Below are 23,931 nucleotides of genomic sequence, written 5' to 3'. Positions count from 1 at the left end.
AGAGGGACGGAGAGCAATGATAGGCCTCCACTTATCTTCTGGCTATTTTTATTACAGAATTTTCAACAAGCTTTTAAACCCTTGTGAAAATAAATGTGATCTGTGTATTTCAATCAACATGAAACCTTGATAGCTGGGGAAAATAATTACTTTGGAAATTTGTCGACATCTTGTTGAGTGTTGTAGAACATGGCTGTGTGATACATTACTTCACGGCCAGAAAAAAACATACTGTCATTATCAATTGCAACAAAGCTTTTTTTTTTATTATTTTATCTCCAGAACTTTTTACTCACAAGGTAAAGCACACTCTCCCCAGGTAATTTTACATTCGGATTTGATTATTTCCAAGCCATTTCCCTGGTTCTGTGCATGTGGTTTTGTACATATCCAAAAGAAAGACTGGACATTGCTGCTGGGCAAGTCCTGGTTGGATTCTGCTGCACTCTGTTGGACTTTGGAAAACAGAGCATACAAACACAGGTAAAGCCAAATATGGAGACACTTGCAGTGTTAGTAAATACCCACTGGGTGGCAGGGTTTAATTGCCACAAAGCAGCATGTTAGTTTGTTGCTTGCTTTTGTCTTGAATGCAGATGCCATTGCTATTTCTATGTTTTCCAAGTAATTATGAGAGAGAGAGCGAGAAGTGGTCCATTGCTTATTACAGAGTTATTACACCACATAGATCACGACTACTCCCTTCACAGAACAGTGCAAACTGGCTCTAACCAGAATAGAAAGAGGAGTGGGAGGCCCTGGTGCACAACTGAGCAGGAGGACAAATACATTAGAGTGTCTAGTTTGAGAAACAGATGCCTTACAAGTCCTCAACTGGCCGCTTCATTAAATAGTACCCGCAAAACACCGGTCTCAATGTCAACAGAGAAGAGGCGACTCCGGGATGCTGGCCTTGTAGTTGTGCACTGTGTTCTCCCACTCCTCTTTCTATTCTGGTTAGAGCCAGTTTGCGCTGTTCTGTGAAGGGAGTAGTACACAGTGTTGTTCGAAATATTCAGTTTCTTGGAAATTTCTCGCATGGAATAGCCTTCATTTCTCAGAACAAGAATAGACTGACGAGTTTCAGAAGAAAGTTATTTGTTTCTGGCCATTTTGAGCCTGTAATCGAATCCACAACTGCTGATGCTCTAGATACTCAACAAGTCTAAAGAAGGCCAGTTTTATTGCTTCTTTAATCAGGACAACAGTTTTCAGCTGTGCGAACATAATTGCAAAAGGGTTTTCTAATGATCAATTGGCCTTTTAAAATTATAAACGTATGGGTCTCTGTACGCCTATGTAGATATTCCATTAAAAAATAGCTGTTTCCCGCTACAATAGTAATTTACAACATTAACAATGACTACACTGTATTTCTGATCAATTTTATGTTATTTTAACGGCCTAAAAATGACCCCAAACTTTTGAACGGTAGTGTAGATGTCGGTTGTTTTGCTCTAGGACGCCCACAGACCTCACAATCAATCAAATGTATTTATGAAGCACTTTTTACATCAGCAGATGTCACAAAGTGCTGTACAGAAACAGATTGTTCTTCAAGATGTTCAAACGTTCATAGCTGATCAGCAGTGTCAAGTAATAATCACAGTGGTTTTAGAGGGTCAAAAGGTCAGTACCTCAGCTTTTCATAGCTGAGCATACAGAGGTCGAGACAGCAGGTGTGGTAGAGAGAGAGTCAAACAGGTCAGGGTTCCAAAGCTGCATGCAGAACAGTTGAAAGTGCAGCAGCAGCACGACCAGGTGGACTGGGAACAGCCAGGAGTCATCAGTCCAGGTAGTCCTGAGCCATGGTCCTAGGGCTCATGTCCTCGGGATGGGAGTGAGAGAGGTAGAGCGAGAGAATTAAAGGGAGCATACTTAAATTCGCACAGGACACCAGATAAGACAGGAGAATTACACCAGATATAACAGACTGACCCTAGCCACCCGGCATAGACTATTTCATTATAGATACTGGAGGCTGAGACGGGTGGGTCGGGGGACACTGTGGCCCCTTCTGCCGATACCCCCTGACAGGGCCAACCAGGCAGGATATAACCCCACCCACTGTGCCAAAGCACAGTCCCCACACCACTAGAGGGATATCAACAGACCACCAGCTTACTACCCTGAGACAAGGCTGAGTATAGCCCACAAAGATCTCCTCCACTGCACAAGCCAGAGGGGGCGCAAAACCGGACAGGAAGATCACGTCTGTGACTCAACCCACTCAAGTTACGCACCCCTCCTAGGGACGGCATGGAAGAGCACTAGTAAGTCAGTGACTCAGCCCCGTAATAGGGTAAGAGGCAGAGAATCCCAGTGGAGAGAGGGGAGCCGGCTAGGCAGCGACAGCAAGGGCGGTTCGTCGCTCCAGTGCCTTTCTGTTCACCTTCACACCCCTGGCCCAGACTACACTCAATCATAGGACCTACTGAAGAGATGCGTCTTCAGTATAGACTTAAAGATTGAGACCACGTCTGAGTCTCTCACATGGATAGGCAGACCATTCCATAAAAATTGAGCTCTATAGGAGAAAGCCCTGCTTCCAGCTGTTTGCTTAGAAATTCTAGGTACAGTAAGGAGATCTGTGTCTTGTGACCGTAGCGTATGTGTAGGTATGTACGATAGGACCAAATCTGAGAGATAGGTAGTAGCAAGCCCATGTAATGCTTTGTAGGTTAGCAGTAAAACCTTGAAATCAGCGCTAGCCTTAACAGGAAGCCAGTGTAGAGAGGCTAGCTTGGTGGTAAAATCATCAAATTTTGGGGTTCTAGTCAAGATTCTAGCAGCTGTGTTTAGCACAAATTGATTTTTTAGTGCTTAATATTGGTAGCCAGAAAGTGGAACATTGCAGTAGTCTAATTAGATGTGACAAAAGCATGGATTAGTGTTTCTGCATAATTTTTGGACCAAATTTTTTATTTTTTTATGTTATGTTACAAAGATGGAAAAAAGCTGTCCTTTAAATATTATTGATATGTTAGTCAAAAGAGAGAACAATGTCCAGTGTAAAGTCTTTCAAAGTTTTATTTGAGACAATTGTACAACCATCAAGTTGAATTGTCAGTTGCAACAGCGGATCTCTTTGTTTCTTGGGACCTAGAACAAGCATCTCTGTTTTAAAAGTAAAACATTTGCCGCCATCTATTTCCTCATGTCTGAAACACAGGCTTCCAGGGTAGGCAATTTTGGGGTTTCACCATGTTTCATCGAAATGTATAGCTGTGTGTCGTCCGCATAGCAGTGAAAGTTGACATTGTGTTTCCGAATGACATCACCAAGAGGTAGAATATATAGTGAAAACAATAGTTGTCCTAGCTTAGTAGAACACCCTCCCCCAGCTTAGACAGGGCTTAGACTCTAGGGGGTTGAGTGAGGAACAACTGATTCGTAGAAAGTGTCAGTCCTGCTGCCTCCCCAAAACCCATCAGGTTATACTTGAAGGACCTGTTTTAAACATGGACTCATTTCAACCTATTCCGTCTCCATTGTGAGTCTGCGTTGAGATAAATAGCCCCAAATAACAACATGAAGGCCTATTTATAATAAAAAATTATAACAATCATGTCAGGCAGACATACAGACTGCTTTAACGGTTTCACTCAGTAACATGATGGGGAACAGGAAAAAGTTACTGATCAAGCAGACAGACAAGGTATTGCAGACTGTCTGTAATTCGCCCAATTGGCGTTAGATCTGATCTTACCACATCTCTGGCAGCTCTGGGTAAGTCGTAAGGGTCAAGGCTACACATTTACTGGGGACACAGGGGCCTTTGACCAGCCAAACTGTGGTGCATCAGCCAGGTGATGGTCCAAAGTACAGTTCAGCTTATGTATAATGAGTAGGACAGTCAGGTGTGGGTGGGGATCCAGTTGCAAAAGGGAAATCTCCTGTACCATGTCCCAACTCCCTCATTTTATTTCAATGGGAATCTATAGCTGCTCATTAGGTGCAACAACAACAGTTTTTAATCATTGGGGGACAACTACTGAGATAATGAGAGTCTATTTAACAAAAATAATCCACCCTACATTAGAGCTTGATTTGTTATTTTAAAGGGGAAAGAAACACATATTGCCTGTTGTTCTGAAGTAAAAGTAAAAGTTGTTCAAAATATATATCGTAAAGTAAAGTACAGATAACCCCCAAAAACTACTTAAGTAGTAGTTTAAAGTATTTTTTACTTCAGTACTTTATGCCACTGCTAAATGGTGTGTATGTTGTTATGCAATGTCTTGTACTTGGTATGGTTCCTGGTACGTTACACATCATACCCTGTGTTTTTTCTTTTCTTTTTGTTAAATCAGAAAAGTCTGGAAACTACTGTATGATCAGAAATGACTCTGCCAGCCTGCCAGGGAGGATAGGTTTGTACAGATCAGGCCATACTGGACCAAACACGTGGGATGGTAGAAATGTTTTCTTATTGGGCACACCTCCTCCCAGTCAATTCCAGTTTTGGCTCTTTCTGCCCGCCTCGGATATTTTCGGGCAATCCGATTGGCCCGCTACTGCAACGCTGTCAAGGTCAGAGGTGAATGGCCAAACGTAACCCATCTTCGCATCATACCACTCCCTACTGTCAAATGCGCCTCTTGTAGTCACATTAGCTCATCATAATGTGTTTTTTGTCATCACCGGTTGGAAAGACATGTCTGAAACCAACGTGAATTAAATAAGTCACCACCAATCCTTTGGGATCAACGACTCAGGATTGCTTGTCGGTTTATTTCTCACGGTGAGTACTGAGTCTTAACCGTTAGCTTGCAAACATAGCTAGGTGATGAGCTAATTAGCTACACTGACTGTATGTTACAGTAACGTTAGCAGACCGGTATCTTGCTAGCTAGCTGCCCGACATCTCGCATGCTGTTGTAATAACTTAGCCAACGTTAACAAGATACCGGTCTGTCTTTCTAGCTAACTACCTAGATAGCCAGAAACTACTTGTGAAACCTCCCTGCTCATTCACATCGACTAGTGTTGTATTGAGACTAACGAGTGTTTTTTTGATTTATATGATTATGGTTAGCCATAACGCGACACAACACTACTAGTATGATTTGATGTAACTTGCCTGTTCGACATATTCGACATTAGATTCCCATCCATAAGATAAACCAGTTTTGGACCAGGGTGCGGGGCGACATTTGTTTCCTATCATTATCATTAGAGCCTATCATTATCATGTGGGGTACGTCTATGTTCAGTGCTGTTCTCTTACGTTATGTCTGCATTGTTGGGCTTGTTTTTCAGGTCCAGCAAGCAGCTAAAACTAATGCTGGCAAGGTGTGTCTGTCTTGTTCTGGTTTCTCTGCTCGTGCACAGTTGTAGTTTAAGAAAATTATACCCTCGCAAAGACTAGCAAACATCGATGCAGACCATGCCTTTCAAACCAGTGGTTTTGGATTGGAGTTTGTTGTAACTGTATGTGTGTGTATGTATAAATAAACAAATATATTACAGTCACAGTAAGCATTTTATTTAAGGAGGATGGGGAGGTAATGCCCTCTGTACCATTCTTTTGCAATGTCTTGCAATATGAATGCAGGGTCAACATCATTTTTGTGCAACTCCTCTCACTGATGCAATCTGACAAACAGCAGCCAATGCCAGGACGGCCTGGTGTCATCACGCTGTGGCCCTGACTTACTTGAGGACTCGGCTCTATCTCCAGCTTTATAAATACTTGTGGTTTTGACTCTCCTCATCCACTCCTTTCCCTCCACAGTGTTCGCAGCCTGCCAACGTGGTGACGGTCCAGCTATGGCACAGCAGGACGCGCCTGCCAATAAGGCTGCTGCCCCGAACCTTGCTGCGCTGCACTCCAACTTCATCATCGGCTCTGTGTCGGAGGAGAACTCTGAGGATGAGATCCTGGGAAAGCCAGACCTGACGCTGGGACTGGAGGAGAAGGAGCGCTCCATATCCCCCACTTCTAGCCTCAGCTCAGAGAACAGCACCTATGAGATGGGCTTCGACCACATCGACGGCCCCCACATGAGGTCAGAACCTGGGCTTTTCTCTCTGGTTTGTGTTGTGTATCCAGGCATGGCAACCACAGAGAGGTGTTTAATCATAGCATCTATACTGAGGTTACCAGTATCTCAATGCATTATACAAAATGGTACTGCACAGTTTTTATTGACTAATCAATCTGGCTCCAGTTGTATGGGATGGAGAAACCTCCAATACAGATATCAGACGAGTCTGGAGGGGAGTATTCTGGAATGGCAGCAGCAGGAGAACACTGGGTTCAGTGATCTCCCCCTGGCGGGCCTCCCTCGCTTCTCTGCTGTGGGTGGTGTGTGTGAAAAACGTGGCCAGGCCAGCTTCACACCATGCCTGCTTGCTATAGAGGAGCTGTGTGTTCTGGATGGACTGCCCTCCCTGCTGCTGTCCCATTGCCAACAACCTCAGCTCTGAGCCCTGAGCTCTCCCTGGCGCCTGTCCTCACCAGCTCTCCTTTGTATTCGGTGGCTCTTTTTACAGCCACTGGGACGAGGCTCTAGAGAATGGACATTGTGAATGCAGATGTGTGGCGATACATAAGACTTGATTTGTATGAATAACTGGCAGATATGGTGCTGGCCAGAAGAATATGTCAACATTTGTACACATACAGTAGGCTCAGGCTATTCATTTAGAATGGTGTTCAGATTTGTTTCTCAGTCTTTCTTGTTTGCGAACTCTGTGTTTCGTGTGTAGACTATTCTAGTGAGTTTTGGTTCAACTATATGCCTGCCACAGATCTGGGCTGTTGTTGGAATTGAATAGTTGTAACAGACTGACGTGAGAGTCAGGCCTACTACAGTCAGCTTAGCAGTAGGGCTTTAGTGTTGTGGTGGGCCAGGACACTGACAAAGAAGTATTCCACTCACGCTGCTGTTCACCTGTCAGCTACGTCTTTCCACACACACTTTCCAAAGCCATGATTGGAAAATAGCTGTGTACAGTACACACTCTTATATTCGCTTATGGGGCGATCATTCAGTGGCATGATAGAAAAAACTTGATATCTGAATCACATTCCAATAGTTGAGTATAACCAAACATCATGCTCAGGTATTTACCTCCAGTCTATATGGGATTGTCTGAGGTTGCAGGCTGTTACGATGTGCCTTTCTGGCAGAGATAGAGGGGAAGATTTTTCTTGATCCTCTTTTAGCACCTCACGTTTTAAGTGATTAGTTTCACAGCTCTCTACAGCTGACCTGCTTGAGTATGTGATGGGGAGTGTGAGGGTTGATGATGAAACCGGAATTACTGGCAGAGGCAGAGCCCACAGCTCTCTCCCATAGGACAAGGGGGAGCTCAGATGATGGGAAGTGCCGTTCTCTGGGAGCTTCATTCTCTGGGGCTTCATTCAGAGGCTTCTGTCTGTGTCTCTGTAGCATGCCATCTTGATGCAACAGTGCAGTGTCAGGCCACAGCAGCCGTCCGAACACACACTGAGGGGCTCTGTCCCTGACACACCCTTCTGGGTGACTGGATCCATCCTCCCACTGGCTCTCTCTGAGGGTGGGACCTAGTTTAGGTGCCCTATCCCCCCCCCTGAGGAAACACTTGCAGGTTGCCCTAGCCTGTTAATAACATGTCAGGAACGAGCTCATCCTGCGACTGGTTGGTGATGGTGTGCTGTTCCTTTTTTTACTCGTGGAAGGTCTAATTGTGTATCGTTCAGAAAAATGAGAGAACATTTAATCTTCTCCTCAGGGCAGATATGCCTACTCAGTTAGAGACAAGGACATTGATTTCAAGTATATTTTATTTTACTGTAGGTAGAGTAGACTGTTTACATTGATCCATGATGGTTCTCTCCCTTGATGTGACCATTAGAGCACCAGTTTTAGTAAGCAGTTATGTTTTGAGGAGGAAAATGTTCTGCCCTGGCAGTCTAATCAGTCTAATCTAATCACAGTAGCTCTCTTATCATCGCAGCTTTGTTATTTTTTGTGTTAGGTTGCACCTACCCAACATTTTCCAGGTATTGGCTTGTCTTGTGTTACTAAACGTATCCAAAGTATTTTCAGATTTCTTTATCAACGAATGCAGCAACAATGAGTGTAAATGCACATAAAATCAACAGTGTAATATTTGGATTCAGTCTTGTCAGGAGAACTGTTGTGTACTCAACTTTGGTCTAATCATTTTGCCATTATCCAGGCTGTATCACAACCGGCTGTGATTGGGAGTCCCATAGGGTGGCGCACAATTGGCCCAGCGTCGCCCGGGTTAGGGTTTGGACGGGGTAGGCAGTCCATTGTAAATAAGAATTTGTTCTCAACTGACTTGCCTAGTTAAATAAAGGTTAAATTAAAAATGTATACAATTATCTCAACTGTTCCCTTTCAATTGCTACTGTGGTTTTTATATTTCCTCTTTAAGAAACATTTAAATGTAGCCCTATCCATTTAGGCCAATTCCCAGGAGTGTGAAGGGTCAAAAGACAGCTGAAAGCTCAGTCAGCCTACAGGGTCGACAAAGATCTCGTTTGGTGTTTTTCCTGGCCAAGGAAGGCTTACGCTTAAATTAGACTTGGTGTAAAAAGACGCTGCCACAGCGCTCCACGCACTTGCTGATGGCACGGCTGGTGTACCATCTCTGATGGATCACAGTGACTGTTTCACCAGCGCTGGTCTTGAGTAGAGGTCGACCGACTATGATTTTTCAATGCCGATACCGATTATTGGAGGACCAAAAGAGCCGTTGCCGATTAATCGGCCGATTAAATTTTATTTGTAATAATGACAATTACAACAATACTGAATGAACACTTATTTTAACTTTAGGCTGATAAGCTTGAAGTTATAAACAGCACTGTGCTTGCGAAGAGCTGGTGGAAAAACGCACGAAAGTGCTGTTTGAATGAATGATTACGAGCCTGCTGCTGCTCAGTCAGACTGCTCTATCAAATCAGACTTAATTATAACATAATAACACACAGAAATACGAGCCTTTGTTCATTAATATGGTCGAATCCGGAAACTATCATTTTGAGAAAAAAATAATAATAATTTCAGTGAAATACGGAACCGTTCGGTATTTTATCTAACGGGTGGCATCCCTAAGTCTAAATATTCTTGTTACATTGCACAACCTTCAATGTTATGTCATAATTACGTAAAATTCTGGCAAATTAGTTCGCAATGAGCCAGGCTGCCCAAACTGTTGCATATACCCTGACTCTGCGTGCAATGAACGCAAGAGAAATGACACAATTTCACCTGGTTAATATTGCCTGCTAACCTGGATTAGTAGTTATAACTAGTGATTATGATAGATTGATTATTTTTTATAAGATAAGTTTAATGCTAGCTAGCAACTTACCTTGGCTTCTGCTGCATTCGCATAACAGGCGGGCTCCTCGTGGAGTGCAATGGTTAGAGCTTTGGACTAGTTAACTATAAGAGTGCAAGATTGGATCCGCTGAGCTGACAAGGTGAAAATCTGTTGTTCTGCCCCTGAACAAGGCAGTTAACCCACCGTTCCTAGGCCGTCATTGAAAATAAGAATGTGTTCTTAACTGACTTGCCTAGTTAAATAAAGGTATATAAAAAAATTAAAAACGGAAATCAACGCCCCAAAATACCGATTTGTTATGAAAACTTGAAATCGGCCCAAATTAATCGGCCATTCCGATTAATCGGTCAACCTCTAGTCTTGAGCAACGTGTGCGCTCTGCTTACACTACGAGTCAAGTGTAGTTTGGGCCGTTAACCTTATGCTTGTTGTGTATGTTGACTGTAGCATGAACTTTCACGTCTTCTTATTATAGAAGTTATTATGGATGAATGTAAAATAATATGTTGATGACAAATGCTGGGGGATCGTGAACCGCCCCCCCACCAACCTTACACTACGGTGTTCTCTTCATGCTGAAGTAATTTCAGTTGTTCACACAGACCGAGCATGTCTGGGCTGCACCTGGTCAAGCAGGGCCGAGACCGGCGTCGCATCGACCTGCAGAGAGATTTCACCGTGGCCTCCCCCGCTGAGTTTGTTACCCGCTTTGGTGGTAATAAGGTCATCGAGAAGGTAAGGGCTTCTTTAGCCAGGGCTTCTTTAGCTTCTAGGGCCTGGTTTTAGCACATTTGACATGCAGTAATTTCAGAGGCTAGTCCCCTGCTCACATCTCTTCCCATCTCAGGTCCTCATTGCCAACAACGGCATCGCAGCGGTCAAATGCATGCGCTCCATCCGCCGCTGGGCTTACGAGATGTTTCGCAACGAGCGAGCCATCCGCTTTGTCGTCATGGTAACCCCTGAGGACCTGAAGGCCAACGCAGGTGAGCTTTACATTACGGTATCATCACAACTAGTAGCAGCGGAGTAACCGTTGTCTCTCTATTCTCTACCCAGCCTCTCTAACTCTGCTTAGTGACCCAGAGAGAAACAGGACAAAGCTCCAGCCAGTCTGATGTGTTTAAACAAGCAAACCCACTTAGGCTTCCAAGAGTGGACCAGAGCAGGATGTCTGTTGGTTTAAACCTGCACTGCACTGAACAGGCAACTCTGACCTAGTTCAGCAGAAAGGGATTTGTCTGATTGTGTAGAAAATAATGGCTTTCTCCAAATGCTATCATGTGTAAATGGTTTGACACTGGTGGTGATGTTTTAGATGTGACGATAGCAAGCTAATATTTAGAGACGAAAGATGAGATGAAATGTTGGACTGTTATACATGCTATTTTATGGGCAGCGCAGAGCTAAACGGTTTTCACCCCACTATCTTCTACAGAGTACATAAAGATGGCCGACCACTATGTGCCTGTGCCAGGAGGGACCAATAACAACAACTATGCCAACGTGGAGCTCATTCTGGACATTGCCAAGCGTATACCTGTGCAGGTACTCCTAAACATCCGTTTATTTAGGCCTAGAGTAGACTTTCTTCTAAATAGTGATTGAACTCTCTTGTATAACCTTTTATTTGAACTGGTTGTGTTTGTAATGATTTCTCCAGGCTGTATGGGCTGGGTGGGGTCACGCCTCAGAGAATCCCAAACTGCCAGAGCTGCTCATGAAGAATGGCATTGCCTTCATGGGTAAGACTGTGTTTCCTACCATCTCCTCTCCACTGAGTCTTCCAGCCACACACAGAGCCACGGATACTGCTTTTAGCCCTTCTGTCCTGTAAGATTATGTGTTCTGTGCCTACTTCCAGGTCCTCCTAGCCAGGCCATGTGGGCACTAGGGGACAAGATCGCTTCATCCATCGTGGCTCAGACAGCTGGCATCCCAACCCTGCCCTGGAGTGGAGCAGGTATGTCTGTACCGTTGAATTTACTGGATGGCTTTGAAGTAAGTGTGTTGTCAGAGACTGATCCCAGTGTGTGTGTGTGTGTGTCTCAGGGCTAACAGTAGAGTGGTCAGAGAGTGACCAGAAGAAGAGGATCATCAACGTTCCCCCTGATCTGTATGAGCTGGGCTGCATCCATGATGTGGAGGCAGGACTGAAGGCTGCGGAGGTGGTAGGCTACCCTGTGATGGTGAAGGCCTCCGAGGGAGGTGGAGGAAAGGGCATCCGCAAAGTCAACTGTGCTGATGACTTCCCCAACCTCTTCAGACAGGTGAGGTCCAGTCTAATTCCAGTATCACTATATGGTTATGATGGGCTGAAAGACATGTTCAGTATGATTTTGATTCTGAATAACCCATCATGCTCCATTCTCCTTGGCTCCCCAGGTCCAGACAGAGGTTCCGGGCTCACCCATCTTCGTGATGCAGCTGGCCAAACACGCTCGTCACCTGGAGGTCCAGCTCCTGGCCGACCAGTACGGCAACGCCATCTCCCTGTTCGGCAGAGACTGCTCCGTACAGCGGCGACACCAGAAGATCATAGAGGAGGCGCCCGCCACCATCTCCACCTCAGACGTGTTTGAGGACATGGAGAGGGTATGGCACAATTTGTGCTATTGGATGGAGACATTACCATTGAGAGGAGCCATGTCAATGTGTTGAAATTTGAGAGGGACTGTGGCCAGATGGACTCGTTGCTCTGTGGTTAAGTTGCTGGGTTGTGACTGTGTGTCTGTTCCTCACTCCTCAGTGTGCGGTGAAGCTGGCTAAGATGGTGGGCTACGTCAGTGCTGGCACAGTGGAGTATCTCTACAGCCAAGATGGCAGCTTCTACTTCCTAGAACTCAACCCTCGTCTGCAGGTGGAGCACCCCTGCACTGAGATGGTGGCCGATGTCAACCTGCCTGCTGCACAGCTGCAGGTCAGTTTCAGCAACAGTGTGTGTCCAGCTCCTATTCAGTCTGTGTCGTACGTCTCTGTTGTGTAGGTACACCTCACTGCTCTCGACAGTTAGTTTCATCCCGGGCTTCTGTCTCCATGGTAACTGGATAGGTTGGCGTGAGCTAATGTACAGAAACATGAAAAATCAACCCCTCCCTCCCTCCTCCTCACCACCCCTCTGGGGGTGTTCCAGACACCTCCAGCATCAGTCATGGTGGTGGGTCACGTGTCAACTCAGCAGTATGTTGGTCAGTGGTGGGTCACGTGTCCACTCAGCAGTATGTAGGTCAGTGGTGGGCGTTCAAGCTGAAGGACAGACCAACAGAGCTGCTGCTGAAGATGGCAGTTGTCTGTCTGTGCTGTAGGGGAGGGATATACTCTGTCTGTCCACCTATCCCCACGTTGACACTGTCTAATCTCACTGGGCAGGAAGGGGCAGACGGACAACAGTGGGATACAACAAGCTGTGATTCCTCTCAGTGAGATAAACAAAGGTTTCTCAAAAGCATCTTAAAGGCCCAGTGCAGTCACAAATGTGATTTCCTGTGTTTTTATATATATATTTCCACACTGAGGTTTGAATAATATTGTGAAAATTATGATAATGCCCTTTTTTGGGCTCCCGAGAGGTGCATTGGTCTAAGGCACTGCATCTCAATGCTAGAGGTGTCACTACAGACCCTGGTTCGATTCCAGGCTGTGATTGGGTGTCCCATAGGGCAGCGCACATTTGGCCTTGCATCATCCGGGTTAGGGTTTGGCCGGGGTGGGCTGTCATTGTAAAAAATAATTTGTTCTTAACTGACTTGCCTGGTTAAATAAATAAATAAATTGAGTAAGAGCTGTTTTGAAATTTGAGCCATTTTTAGTAGGATGGAGTTTTGGCCTGCCTGGTGATAACACCAGGTGGTTGATTAGTTAATAGAGCACTAAGAAAGAGTTCCAAACCTCACTGCCAATAACAGCTAGCTAAATTCATTCTTGAGAAATTGCTCTTTGCTAAGAAGCTAATTTAGTTTAGACTATTTTTATTGAAAACAATCACAATAAGGTACTTAATTGTTACCCAGAAATGATTTGATATTGAGATAAAAACGGCTGCATTGGCCCTTTTTAAAGGCTGTTTGTTAGAACCTTCGTAGGAGCGTTGTTAAATCTGAGCTCTTTCCCAAAACCATCGTCACTAAAGTTTACCAACCGCCTCAGACCACTCGTAGAAAAGCTAAGTGCGTCGATAGTTTTGTAATGTTTTTTTTTGCGTCACTTTGTACAAAGATCTCCGCTGAACATAGACAGAAAAACATCTGTCTGTAACCGCTGATAACTTCAGAACAAAGTTGACTACAAATACAAAGTTGCTCCACGATAAATGCCACTGTCTTTGCAGTTGTTACAAACTAACGAAAGATGAAAAGGTGCTTCGAATGAACCGAGTACATTATAGGCTACATGGGCCTATGTACACTAAAACATTAAGAACACCTGCTCTTTCCATGACAGACTGACCGACAGGGATGCTGTTGAATCCAGGTGAAGTCTATGATCCCTTATTGATGTCACTTGTTAAATTCACTTCAATCAGTGTAGATGAGGGGGAGGAGACAGGTTAAATCATTATATTTAAGCCTTGAGACAACTGAGACATGGATTGTGTATGTGTGCCATTCAGAGGGTGAATGGGCAAGACAAAAGATTTAAGTGCCTTTGAACGGGGTATGGCATTAGGTGCCAGGCACACCGGTTTGTGTCAAGAACGGCAACACTGCTGGGTTTTTCACGCTCAACAGTTTCCTGTGTGTATCAAGAATGGTCCACCACCCAAAGGGACATCCAGCCAACGTGACACAACTGTGGGAAACATTGGAGTCAACATGGGCCAGCATCCCTGTGTATTTAAATCATATTGAAATCAATTTCATGTCCAATCAATTGAGTTATATTATGCTACTTTCAGTTTATTTTTTGCCTCAATCTATTTAATGATGTGTAACAACGTCTGCAATGATGTGACATCTGTGGTTTAGGGTATTATTACTGGGTAAACATAATAAGCCTCCTCCGATTATTTCTAGCCATCGGTGGTAATATCTCTATAGGAGCTGATTCATCGTCAGTATCGACACGTGGTTTAACGACGCACTTAGCAAACGTTCTCTCTGCGTGGTGTTCTGGGGAACTTCTGCCTTAGGAACGATGATGCGTCATTAAAACACTCTTAAGCCTGAGTTCCACTGGGCCCTGGCCAGGAAGAAGAGAAAGTTAATAACCGGGTTCTAAGTGAGAGAGAAATATCATTCAAGACCCAATGTTTCTTTCTGTAGTCAGCCAATTAAAACCCTAGCAGCCATTTTTATTCATAGTTTTTTTTTAGCGGGTGGATCAGCTTTAATATTGCAGATTGTAGCTTCCATCAATGTAATTGTCTGCATCATTTACCATCTCCATATATTTTTGGGTAAATATACATTGCCAAGAGTGCGCAAAGCTGTCATCAAAAGGGTGGCTATTTGAAGAATCTCAAATATAAAATAGATTTAGATTTGTTTAACACTTTTTTTTTGTTGGTTACTACATGATTCCATATGTGTTATTTCATGGTTTTGATGTCTTCACTATTATTCTACAATGTAGAAAATAATAACAAGATTCAACAACTGAGACATATTTAACAAGTTCCACAGACATGTGACTAACAGAAATGGAATAATGTGTCCCTGAACAAAGGGGGGCCAAAATCAAAAGTAACAGTCAGTATCTGGTGTGGCATTAAGTACTGCAATGCATCTCCTCCTCGTGTACTGCATCATATTTGCCAGTTTTTGCTGTGAGATGTTACCCTACTCTTCCACTAAGGCACCTGCAAGTTTCTGGACATTTCTCGGGGGAATGGCCCTAGCCCTCACCCTCCGATCCAACAGGTCCCAGACGTGCTCAATGGGATTAAGATTCGGGCGCTTCGCTGGCCAGAACACTGACATTCCTGTCTTGCAGGAAATCACGCACAGATTGAGCAGTATGGCTGGTGGCATTGTCATGCTGGAGGGTCATGTCAGGATGAGCCTGCAGGAAGGGTACCACATGAGGGAGGAGGATGTCTTCCCTGTAACGCACAGCATTGAGATTGCCTGCAATGACAACCAGCTCAGTTCGATGATGCTGTGACACACTGCCCCAGACCATGACGAACCCTCCACCTCCAAATCGATCCCACTACAGAGTACAGGCCTCGGTGTAATGCTCATTCCTTTGACGTTAAACACGAATCCGACCATCCCCCCTGGTGAGACAAAACCGCAACTCGTCGGTGAAGAGCACTTTTTGCCAGTCCTGTCTGGTCCAGCGATGGTGGGATTGTGCCCATAGGCGATGTTGTTGCCGGAGATGTCTGGTGAGGATCTGCCTTACAACAGGCCTACAAGCCCTCAGTCCAGCCTCTCTCAGTCTATTGCGGACAGTCTGAGCACTGATGGAGGGATTGTGCGTTTCTGGTGTAACTCGGGCAGTTGTTGCCATCCTGTACCTGTCCCGCATATGTGATGTTCGGATGTACCAATCCTGTGCAGGTGTTGTTACACGTGGTCTGGCACTGAGAGGATGATCAGTCTCTCTGTAGCGCTGTCTTGGGCATCTCACAGTACGGACATTGCAATTTATTGCTCTGGCCACATCTGCAGTCCTCATGCCTCCTTGCAGCATGCCTAAGGCACGTTCACACCGATGAGCAGGGACCCTGGGCATCTTTCTTTTGTTGTTTTTCCAGAGTCCGTAGAAAAGCCTCTTTAGTGTCCTAAGTTTTCATAACTGTGAACTTAATTGCCTACCGTCTGTAAGCTGTTAGTGTCTTAATGACAGGTGCATGTTCACTAATTGTTTGTGGTTCATTGAACAAGCATGGGAAACCGTGTTTAAACCCTTTACAATGAAGATCTGTGAAGTTATTTGGATTTTTGCTAATTATTTTTGAAAGACAGGGTCCTGAAAAAGGGACATTTATTTTTGTTTGTGTGTGTGTGCCTAGCTATCCGTCTTTAAAAAAATATATATTTTCCTCTTACCCTACCGCCCAATAATTGGACTAAACTAATGGCCAACAACACTACGGCATCTTCTTCCAGTTTATACATACTATATACATTTTACAGGCACAGTATATTTTACAATAGTTATCTTTGTTTGTTTTTAATCCCACCCTTAACACATTTATTATTATTCAGTATTGTCAGGAAATGAAAGGGTGTTAGTGAAGATTCAAACTTTAAGCACATTCTTGACTTCAATTATAGGATAAACATTGGACCAGAAGTACATTAGTGAATTTTATAATTATTTCAAAGACCCATTCGTTTAACAGGAACTTCCTTCTACTACAGACCGCAACTGTTTCTTCTTCCTCAGATTTCCATGGGGATTCCCCTGCACCGTATCAAGGACATCAGATTGATGTATGGTGTCCAGCCCTGGGGAGACTCTATGATTGACTTTGAGGGTCTGTCCACGGCCCCCTCCCCACGGGGACATGTCATCGCTGCCCGCATCACCAGTGAGAACCCTGATGAGGGTTTCAAGCCTAGCTCGGGCACGGTGCAGGAGCTGAACTTCCGCAGTAACAAGAATGTGTGGGGATACTTCAGTGTGGCCGCGGCCGGAGGCCTGCATGAGTTTGCAGACTCCCAGTTTGGCCACTGCTTCTCCTGGGGAGAGAACCGAGAGGAGGCCATCTCGTGAGTACACACACTAGGGAAAAAAATCATGTAAAGTTCATTGTGTTTTGTGTGTGTTGTCAGTGAAACCCACCTCTCCTGTGTGTGTTCAGTAACATGGTGGTGGCCCTGAAGGAGTTGTCGATCAGAGGAGACTTCAGGACCACAGTGGAGTACCTCATCAAGCTGCTGGAGACTGAGAGCTTCCAGCACAACACCATCGACACAGGCTGGCTGGACAGGCTCATCTCAGAGAAGATGCAGGCAGAGCGTCCTGACACCATGCTGGGCATAGTGAGCGGGGCTCTCCACGTGGCTGACGTCAACCTGAGGAACAGTGTCTCCAACTTCCTGCACTCTCTAGAAAGGTCAACACTATTTTAAAGATTTTAAGAACGCACACACACACACCGTCTCACTCTCCTCTCTTCTCCTCTCTCCCCCTCTACAGAGGCCAGGTGCTGCCCGCACACACTCTTCTCAACACAGTTGATGTGGAATTGATCTATGAGGGTACTAAGTATTGTCTGAAGGTGACACGTCAGTCCCCCAACTCCTACGTGGTCATCATGAACAGCACCTCGGCCGAGGTGGACGTCCATCGCCTCAGCGACGGGGGCCTGTTGCTCTCCTACGACGGCAGCAGCTACACCACCTACATGAAGGAGGAGGTGGACCGGTAGGATGGATGGATGGAAGGAAAGAACGATGGACAGACAGAATACATACGTTCTTCATTTAAAGGAATGTTGAGAGGTTTGGGGTTGATTTGGGCAATGGACTAAAAGAGATTATTTCCCCCGCCAGGTACCGCATCACCATTGGGAACAAGACGTGTGTGTTTGAGAAGGAGAACGACCCGTCCCTGCTTCGCTCGCTCTCAGCAGGGAAACTCATCCAGTACACCGTGGAGGACGGGGGGCACGTGTTCTCTGGCCAGTGTTACGCTGAGATAGAGGTGTGTGTGTGTGATGTAGTTGTGGCCATGGTCACACACTCCGTTAGTGGAGCGAGCGGCTATGTCAACTGTGTGTGTAACTGTGTCAGGTGATGAAGATGGTGATGACTCTGACGGCGCTGGAGTCCGGCTGTATCCACTATGTGAAGAGGCCCGGTGCCGTGCTGGAGCCCGGCTGCGTCATCGCCAAGCTGCAGTTAGATGATCCTAGCCGGGTCCAACAGGTCAGTAAGGGACGTTGTGCCTGACACTGGGGAATTTAGCGATTTTTTTAAATTTTTTTTTGGTCTAAATATGCTCCTTGTATTTTGTAATGGAAACGTGGATAGCTATACAGTACGTTTTGATGCGAGACTAAAAATATGTTGTAACGTGTGTGTCTCAGGCGGAGTTGTACCACGGGGCGCTGCCCGTCATCCAGGCGGTGGCGTTGAGAGGAGAGAAGCTCCACAGGGTCTTCCACAGCACCCTGGACCACCTTGTGCACGTCATGAATGGCTTCTGCCTGCCTGAACTCTTTTTCAGTGGGAAGGCAAGTGGTTCTTTACAGCACACACAACAATCTACAAACAAAATATGGCAGTATTCTGTGTTGGTACGTTAATCAATATCAGTTGGTAAAATTGTGAATGTGTCTTTCCCCAGCTGAAGGAATGGGTAGAGACGCTGATGAAGACTCTCCGGGACCCCTCTCTGCCTCTGTTGGAGCTGCAGGACATTATGACCAGTGTGTCAGGCCGGATCCCCCTCGCTGTGGAGAAGTGCATCAAGAAGGAGATGGCCCAGTACGCCAGCAACATTACCTCTGTGCTCTGCCAGTTCCCCAGCCAGCAGGTACACACACACACACACACACACACACACAGACACACTGTATTATTCAGGTTGGTTATTGTATTATTTATGGTTCTGGGGAGTTGATATACAGAGTTCATTAGGAATACACCTGACTGATTTAGCCTGTTCTTCCAGATTGCCAACATCCTGGACAGTCATGCTGCCACTCTGAACAGGAAGTCAGAAAGAGAGGTGTTCTTCATGAACACTCAGAGCATCGTACAGCTGGTGCAGAGGTGAGTTTCTCTCTCAGCTTCAGGGCTTTAAATGACCTGATGATACATTTGAAGTCGGATGTTTACATACACTTAGGTTGGAGTCATTAACTCGTTTTTCAACCCCTCCACTGATTTCTTGTTATCAAACTATAGTTTTGGCAAGTCGGTTAGGACATCTACTTTCTGCATGACACAAGTAATTTTTCCAACAATTGTTTACAGACAGATTATTTCACTTATAATTCACTTATAATTCACTGTGTCACAATTCCAGTGGGTCAGAAGGTTACATACACTAAGTTGACTGTGCCTTTAAACAGCTTGGAAAATTCAAGAAAATTATATCATGGCTTTAGAAGCTTCTGATAGGCTAATTGACATAATTTGAGTCGATTGGAGGTGTACCTGTGTATGTATTTCAAAGCCTACCTTCAAACTCAGTGCCTCTTTGCTTGACATCATGGGAAAATCAAACAAAATCAGCCAAGACCTCAGAAAAAGAAATTGTAGAACACCACACATCTGGTTCATCCTTGGGAGCAATTTCCAAACGCCTGAAGGTACCACATTCATCTGTACAAACAATAGTACGCAAGTATATAAACACCATGGGACCACGCAGCCGTCATACCGCTCAGGAAGGAGATGCATTCTGTCCCCTAGAGATGAAAGTACTTTGGTGCGAAAAGTGCCTATCAATCCCAGAACAACAGCAAAAGACCTTGTGAAGATGCTGGAGGAAACAGGTACAAAAGTATCTATTTCAACAGTAAAACGAGTCCTATATCGACATAACCTGAACGGCTGCTCAGCAAGGAAGAAGCCACTGCTCCAAAACCGCCATAAAAAAAGCCAGACTACGGTTTGCAACTGCACATGGGGACAAAGATCATACTTTTTGGAGAAATGTTCTCTGGCCTGATTAAACAAAAATATAACTATTTGACCATAATGACCATCGTTATGATTGGAGGAAAAAGGGAAGGCTTGCCAGTTGAAGAACACCATCCCAACCGTGAAGCATGGGGGTGGCAGCCACATATTGTGGGGGTGCTTTGCTGCAGGAGGGACTGGTACACTTCACAAAATAGATGGCTTCATGAGGAAGGAAAATGATGTAGATATATATTTAAGCAACATCTCAAGACATCAGTCAGGAAGTTAAAGCTTGGTCAAATGGGTCTTCCAAATGAACATGACCCCAAGCATACTTCAAAAGATGTGGCAAAATGGCTTAAGGATAACAAAGTCAAGGTATTGGAGGGACCATCACAAAGCCCTGACCCCAATCCTATAGAACATTTGTGGGCAGAACTGAAAAAACGTGTGTGAGCTAGGAGGCCTACAAACCTGACTCAGTTACACCAGCTCTGTCAGGAGGAATGGGCCAAAATTCACCCAACTTATTGTGGGAAGTTTGTGGAAGGCTACCCAAAATGTTTGACCCAAGTTAATCAATTTAAAGGCAATGCTACCAATATTAATTGAGTGTATGTAAACTTCTTACCCACTGGGATTGTGATGAAAGAAGTAAAAGCTGAAATAAATCACTCTCTACTATTATTTTGATATTTCACGTTCTTAAAATAAAGTGGTGATCCTAACTGCCCTAAAACATGAATTTTTTTACTAGGATTAAATGTCAGGAATTGTGAAAAACTGAGTTTAAATGTATTTGGCTAAGGTAAACTTCCGACTTCAACTGTACCTAGCAACCCATACACACACAAACATGATTCTAAAGACACGTACTGTTTTCATACTGATGCGGTCTGTCACTGACCATGCCATTTTGTCTCTCTGCCCAGGTACCGCAGTGGCATCCGTGGTCACATGAAGGCCGTGGTGATGGACCTGCTTAGGCAGTACCTCAAAGTAGAGGTCCAGTTCCAGAATGGTGAGGAACATTGGACTCTACTCCTAACATTAACAGGCTATGTAAAGCAATGGGTTTTCCTGGGTTGGTATAGGGGAAATGGAAAGGATTAGCCTTTGATAATTAGTCCTGCCTGTCTTTGATTCATGAATAGGATTCAATGGTCTTCTCTCAGGACTGCACTTGCTCTATTTGTCCACATGAGGGTACTGTTACACAACAAACCTTTAATTTGCACCTTCCTTTGAGCTCCGGTTGATTTGATTTCTCCTCTGAATCGTGTGTGTGTGTGTGTGTGTGTGTGTGATTCCAGGACACTACGACAAGTGTGTGTTCACACTGCGTGAGGAGAACAAGGGCGACATGGCCAACGTGTTAAACTACATCTTCTCACACGCCCAGGTCACCAAGAAGAACCTCCTGGTCACCATGCTCATTGTAAGTCCTTCCCTCTTTAGAAATACATTTGTCCTGTGTGTTAGACAGAGATGACTGTGTTCTCCCTGTGTGTAGGACCAGCTGTGTGGTCGTGACCCCACCCTGACTGACGAGCTGATGGCCATTCTGACAGAGCTCACCCAGCTCAGCAAGACCACCAACGCCAAGGTGGCACTGCGTGCCCGCCAGGTCCGTAGCGCATCACTTCCTGTCTCTCTAAATGTTCTCTTGTTTTTGATTTGCCAGGGTTAGTGTTGTCATCTTCTCACTCTCCTCCGTCTCCTCCTCAGGTGCTGATCGCCTCCCACCTCCCCTCCTACGAGCTCCGTCACAACCAGGTGGAGTCCATCTTCCTCTCTGCCATCGACATGTACGGGCACCAGTTCTGCATCGAGAACCTGCAGGTAGGGACCATGGCCATTGTTGACTTTTTACTGCCATTGCTGGAGGCCATTCAGACACTCAAAGAAGTAGAAAACTTTTTAAACCAAACACATATTTAGCAGATGTTATTGCAGTGCAGTAGTATCTAACAATTCACAGCAATACACACAAAGCAAATGTAAAAGAATGGAATTAATAAATAAATACATATTAGGACGAGCGATGTTGGAGTGGCGTTGACTAAAATACAGTAGAATAGAGTAAAGGGGCATCCAGAGAGGCTCAGGGGTCTAAGGCTCAGCGTCGCAGTGCTATCTGTGCCACTAGAGATTCTGGGTTCGAGTCCAGGCTCTGTTGCAGCCGGCCGCGAGCACAGGAGATCCATGGGGCGGCGCACAATTGGCCCAGGGTCATCCAGGTTAGGGGATAGTTTGGCCTGCAGGGATGTTCCTGTTCCTTTGCGCTCTAGCCTCTCCTGTGGCGTGCCGGGCACATTGCACGCTGACACGGTTGTCAGGTGTACGATGATTCCTCCGACACATTGGTGCGGCTGGCTTCCGGGTTAAGCGAGCAGTGTGTCAAGAAGCAGTGCGACTTGGTTGGGTCGTGTTTCGGAGGACGCACGGCTCTCAACCTTCGCCTCTCCCGAGTCCGTACAGGAGTTGCAGCGATGGGACAAGACTGTAACTACTAATTGGATACCACGAAATAGGGGAAAACAAAACAAAAATTAAGAGTAGAATACAGTATATACATATAAAATGAGTAAAGCAGCATGTAAACATTATTGAAATGACTAGTGTTCCGTTATTAAAGTGGCCAGTGATTCCATGTCTGTGTATATAGGGCAGCAGCCTCTAAGGTGCAGGGTTGAGTAACCGGGTGGTGGCCGGCTAGTGATGGCTATTTGACAGTGGAATGAGGTCACAATGATATTTCTCTGGACTTTCATGATTCTGAATCCTCTCTCCTTTTGCAGAAACTGATCCTGTCCGAGACGTCCATCTTTGATGTGCTGCCTAACTTCTTCTACCACAGTAACCAGGTGGTCAGGATGGCTGCCCTGGAGGTGAGAGGAAGGAGACTGTGTTTTTTTGCATTCAAAGTCACAATAGCTGGTTGCCCAGGCAATTGAACAGCTTTTGACACTGTACAAAGAGTGACATTTCATGGTAAAGGGAACAGTCCTCTACTGTCTCCAGATCTCTACCCTGTTAGAACTCTCCTGTGTTCCCCATCCCAGGTGTACGTACGTAGAGCCTACATCGCCTACGAGCTCAACAGCGTCCAGCACAGACAGCTAAAGAACAACACCTGCATCGTAGAATTCCAGTTCATGCTGCCTACCTCCCACCCCAACAGGTACACACACACACACACACGCTCTGCTGCATGGTACCGTGGTGGAGATGTGGTGTTGCTCCTATATATACTGGTCTAGGGCCAGTTGTTATTCTAAGATGAGAATGCTTAATAGCAGAACTGGAGTAGGGAGGCTTGATCTATAGTCAGGTGTCTTATTAGGGGAAGGGGGTGGTCCTATAAGAGAGATGAGAGCTAACAGAGACAAGAGTTTGTAAGGTTCTGTATAAGGACAGTACTGTCTTTCATTATCTCCTGAAGGGTCCTGTTCTCATCCACGGTAACATGGTTATTTTATCCCCCCACCACTGTTCACCCCCTGAAAAATACTCCTCATTTGCAAAAGCAGGTATTCTGTGAGAGTACAAATACTTTCCCTGGTTTACCAAGAATGTGTGAGTGGAAACTAGCTAGTCTCCTGTCGGCAAAATCCCACTTTTGTTGATCTCTCTGGTCTGTCCTCTGGATGACGGCAAGATTGTTTTCAACTTTCTGAAGATCTGTCACATCTATTTCAGTAACACACAAGCAGAGAGAAACTCTGGACTTGTACTGCACATGGGCAATTCAAAAGTAACCAAGTGATGCTGAGACTTTGATTTTTCACTTTGAAGTGTATGTCCAACAAAAACCATTGATTTGCAAAGTTAAACCATTGACTGCTGTGCTCCGATTGTTGCATGCAACCGATTTATCCCGCTTAAAATGTTTAACTCATTTGCATTAACCAGGCTTGATTGGCTTCCTCATTGGAACAAAGCATGTCCCCCCCCACCTCAGGACTGAACCAATACCAAAGAATAGGCCTCTAGGAAGGCATAGAACTATTGTGGAATTTTTCGAGGAGCTGTCATTTAGAGTGTAATGTGGGGGTTTGAGACAGTGCATGTGATGTATGACAGTGCCTAA

General features: G+C 45.1%; 1 protein-coding gene across 16 annotated transcripts in view; it reads left to right on the top strand.

The window, feature by feature from the left end:
- Positions 1-4,516: 4,516 nt before the first annotated feature.
- The window catches only part of LOC139418458 (acetyl-CoA carboxylase-like), a 52,115-nt gene continuing 32,700 nt past the window's right edge, over positions 4,517-23,931 (top strand). For 8 of the 16 annotated variants that reach the window (XM_071167924.1, XM_071167921.1, XM_071167925.1 and 5 more), the window contains exons 1-24: positions 4,566-4,744; positions 5,738-6,011; positions 9,891-10,044; positions 10,157-10,295; positions 10,748-10,857; positions 10,973-11,054; positions 11,174-11,272; positions 11,362-11,579; positions 11,695-11,904; positions 12,059-12,229; positions 16,645-16,970; positions 17,063-17,317; positions 17,401-17,628; positions 17,757-17,907; positions 17,997-18,131; positions 18,293-18,439; positions 18,553-18,741; positions 18,880-18,980; positions 20,771-20,859; positions 21,152-21,276; positions 21,352-21,465; positions 21,567-21,680; positions 22,640-22,729; positions 22,904-23,022. In XM_071167924.1, the coding sequence (XP_071024025.1) occupies positions 5,773-6,011; positions 9,891-10,044; positions 10,157-10,295; positions 10,748-10,857; positions 10,973-11,054; positions 11,174-11,272; positions 11,362-11,579; positions 11,695-11,904; positions 12,059-12,229; positions 16,645-16,970; positions 17,063-17,317; positions 17,401-17,628; positions 17,757-17,907; positions 17,997-18,131; positions 18,293-18,439; positions 18,553-18,741; positions 18,880-18,980; positions 20,771-20,859; positions 21,152-21,276; positions 21,352-21,465; positions 21,567-21,680; positions 22,640-22,729; positions 22,904-23,022 (3,605 nt within the window). In that variant the 5' untranslated portion in view covers positions 4,566-4,744; positions 5,738-5,772. Of the gene's footprint in view, positions 4,745-5,737; positions 6,012-9,890; positions 10,045-10,156; positions 10,296-10,747; positions 10,858-10,972; positions 11,055-11,173; positions 11,273-11,361; positions 11,580-11,694; positions 11,905-12,058; positions 12,230-16,644; positions 16,971-17,062; positions 17,318-17,400; positions 17,629-17,756; positions 17,908-17,996; positions 18,132-18,292; positions 18,440-18,552; positions 18,742-18,879; positions 18,981-20,770; positions 20,860-21,151; positions 21,277-21,351; positions 21,466-21,566; positions 21,681-22,639; positions 22,730-22,903; positions 23,023-23,931 lie in introns of all 16 variants that reach the window. The other 8 variants (XM_071167928.1, XM_071167920.1, XM_071167918.1 and 5 more) reach the window with 4 other exon arrangements.

The sequence above is a fragment of the Oncorhynchus clarkii genome, chromosome 10 (assembly GCF_045791955.1).
Source record: "Oncorhynchus clarkii lewisi isolate Uvic-CL-2024 chromosome 10, UVic_Ocla_1.0, whole genome shotgun sequence".
Classification (NCBI taxonomy): Eukaryota; Metazoa; Chordata; class Actinopteri; order Salmoniformes; family Salmonidae; genus Oncorhynchus; species Oncorhynchus clarkii.
The sequence above is the reverse complement of the archived record's forward strand: the minus strand, read 5'-3'. Positions and strand labels throughout refer to the sequence as shown.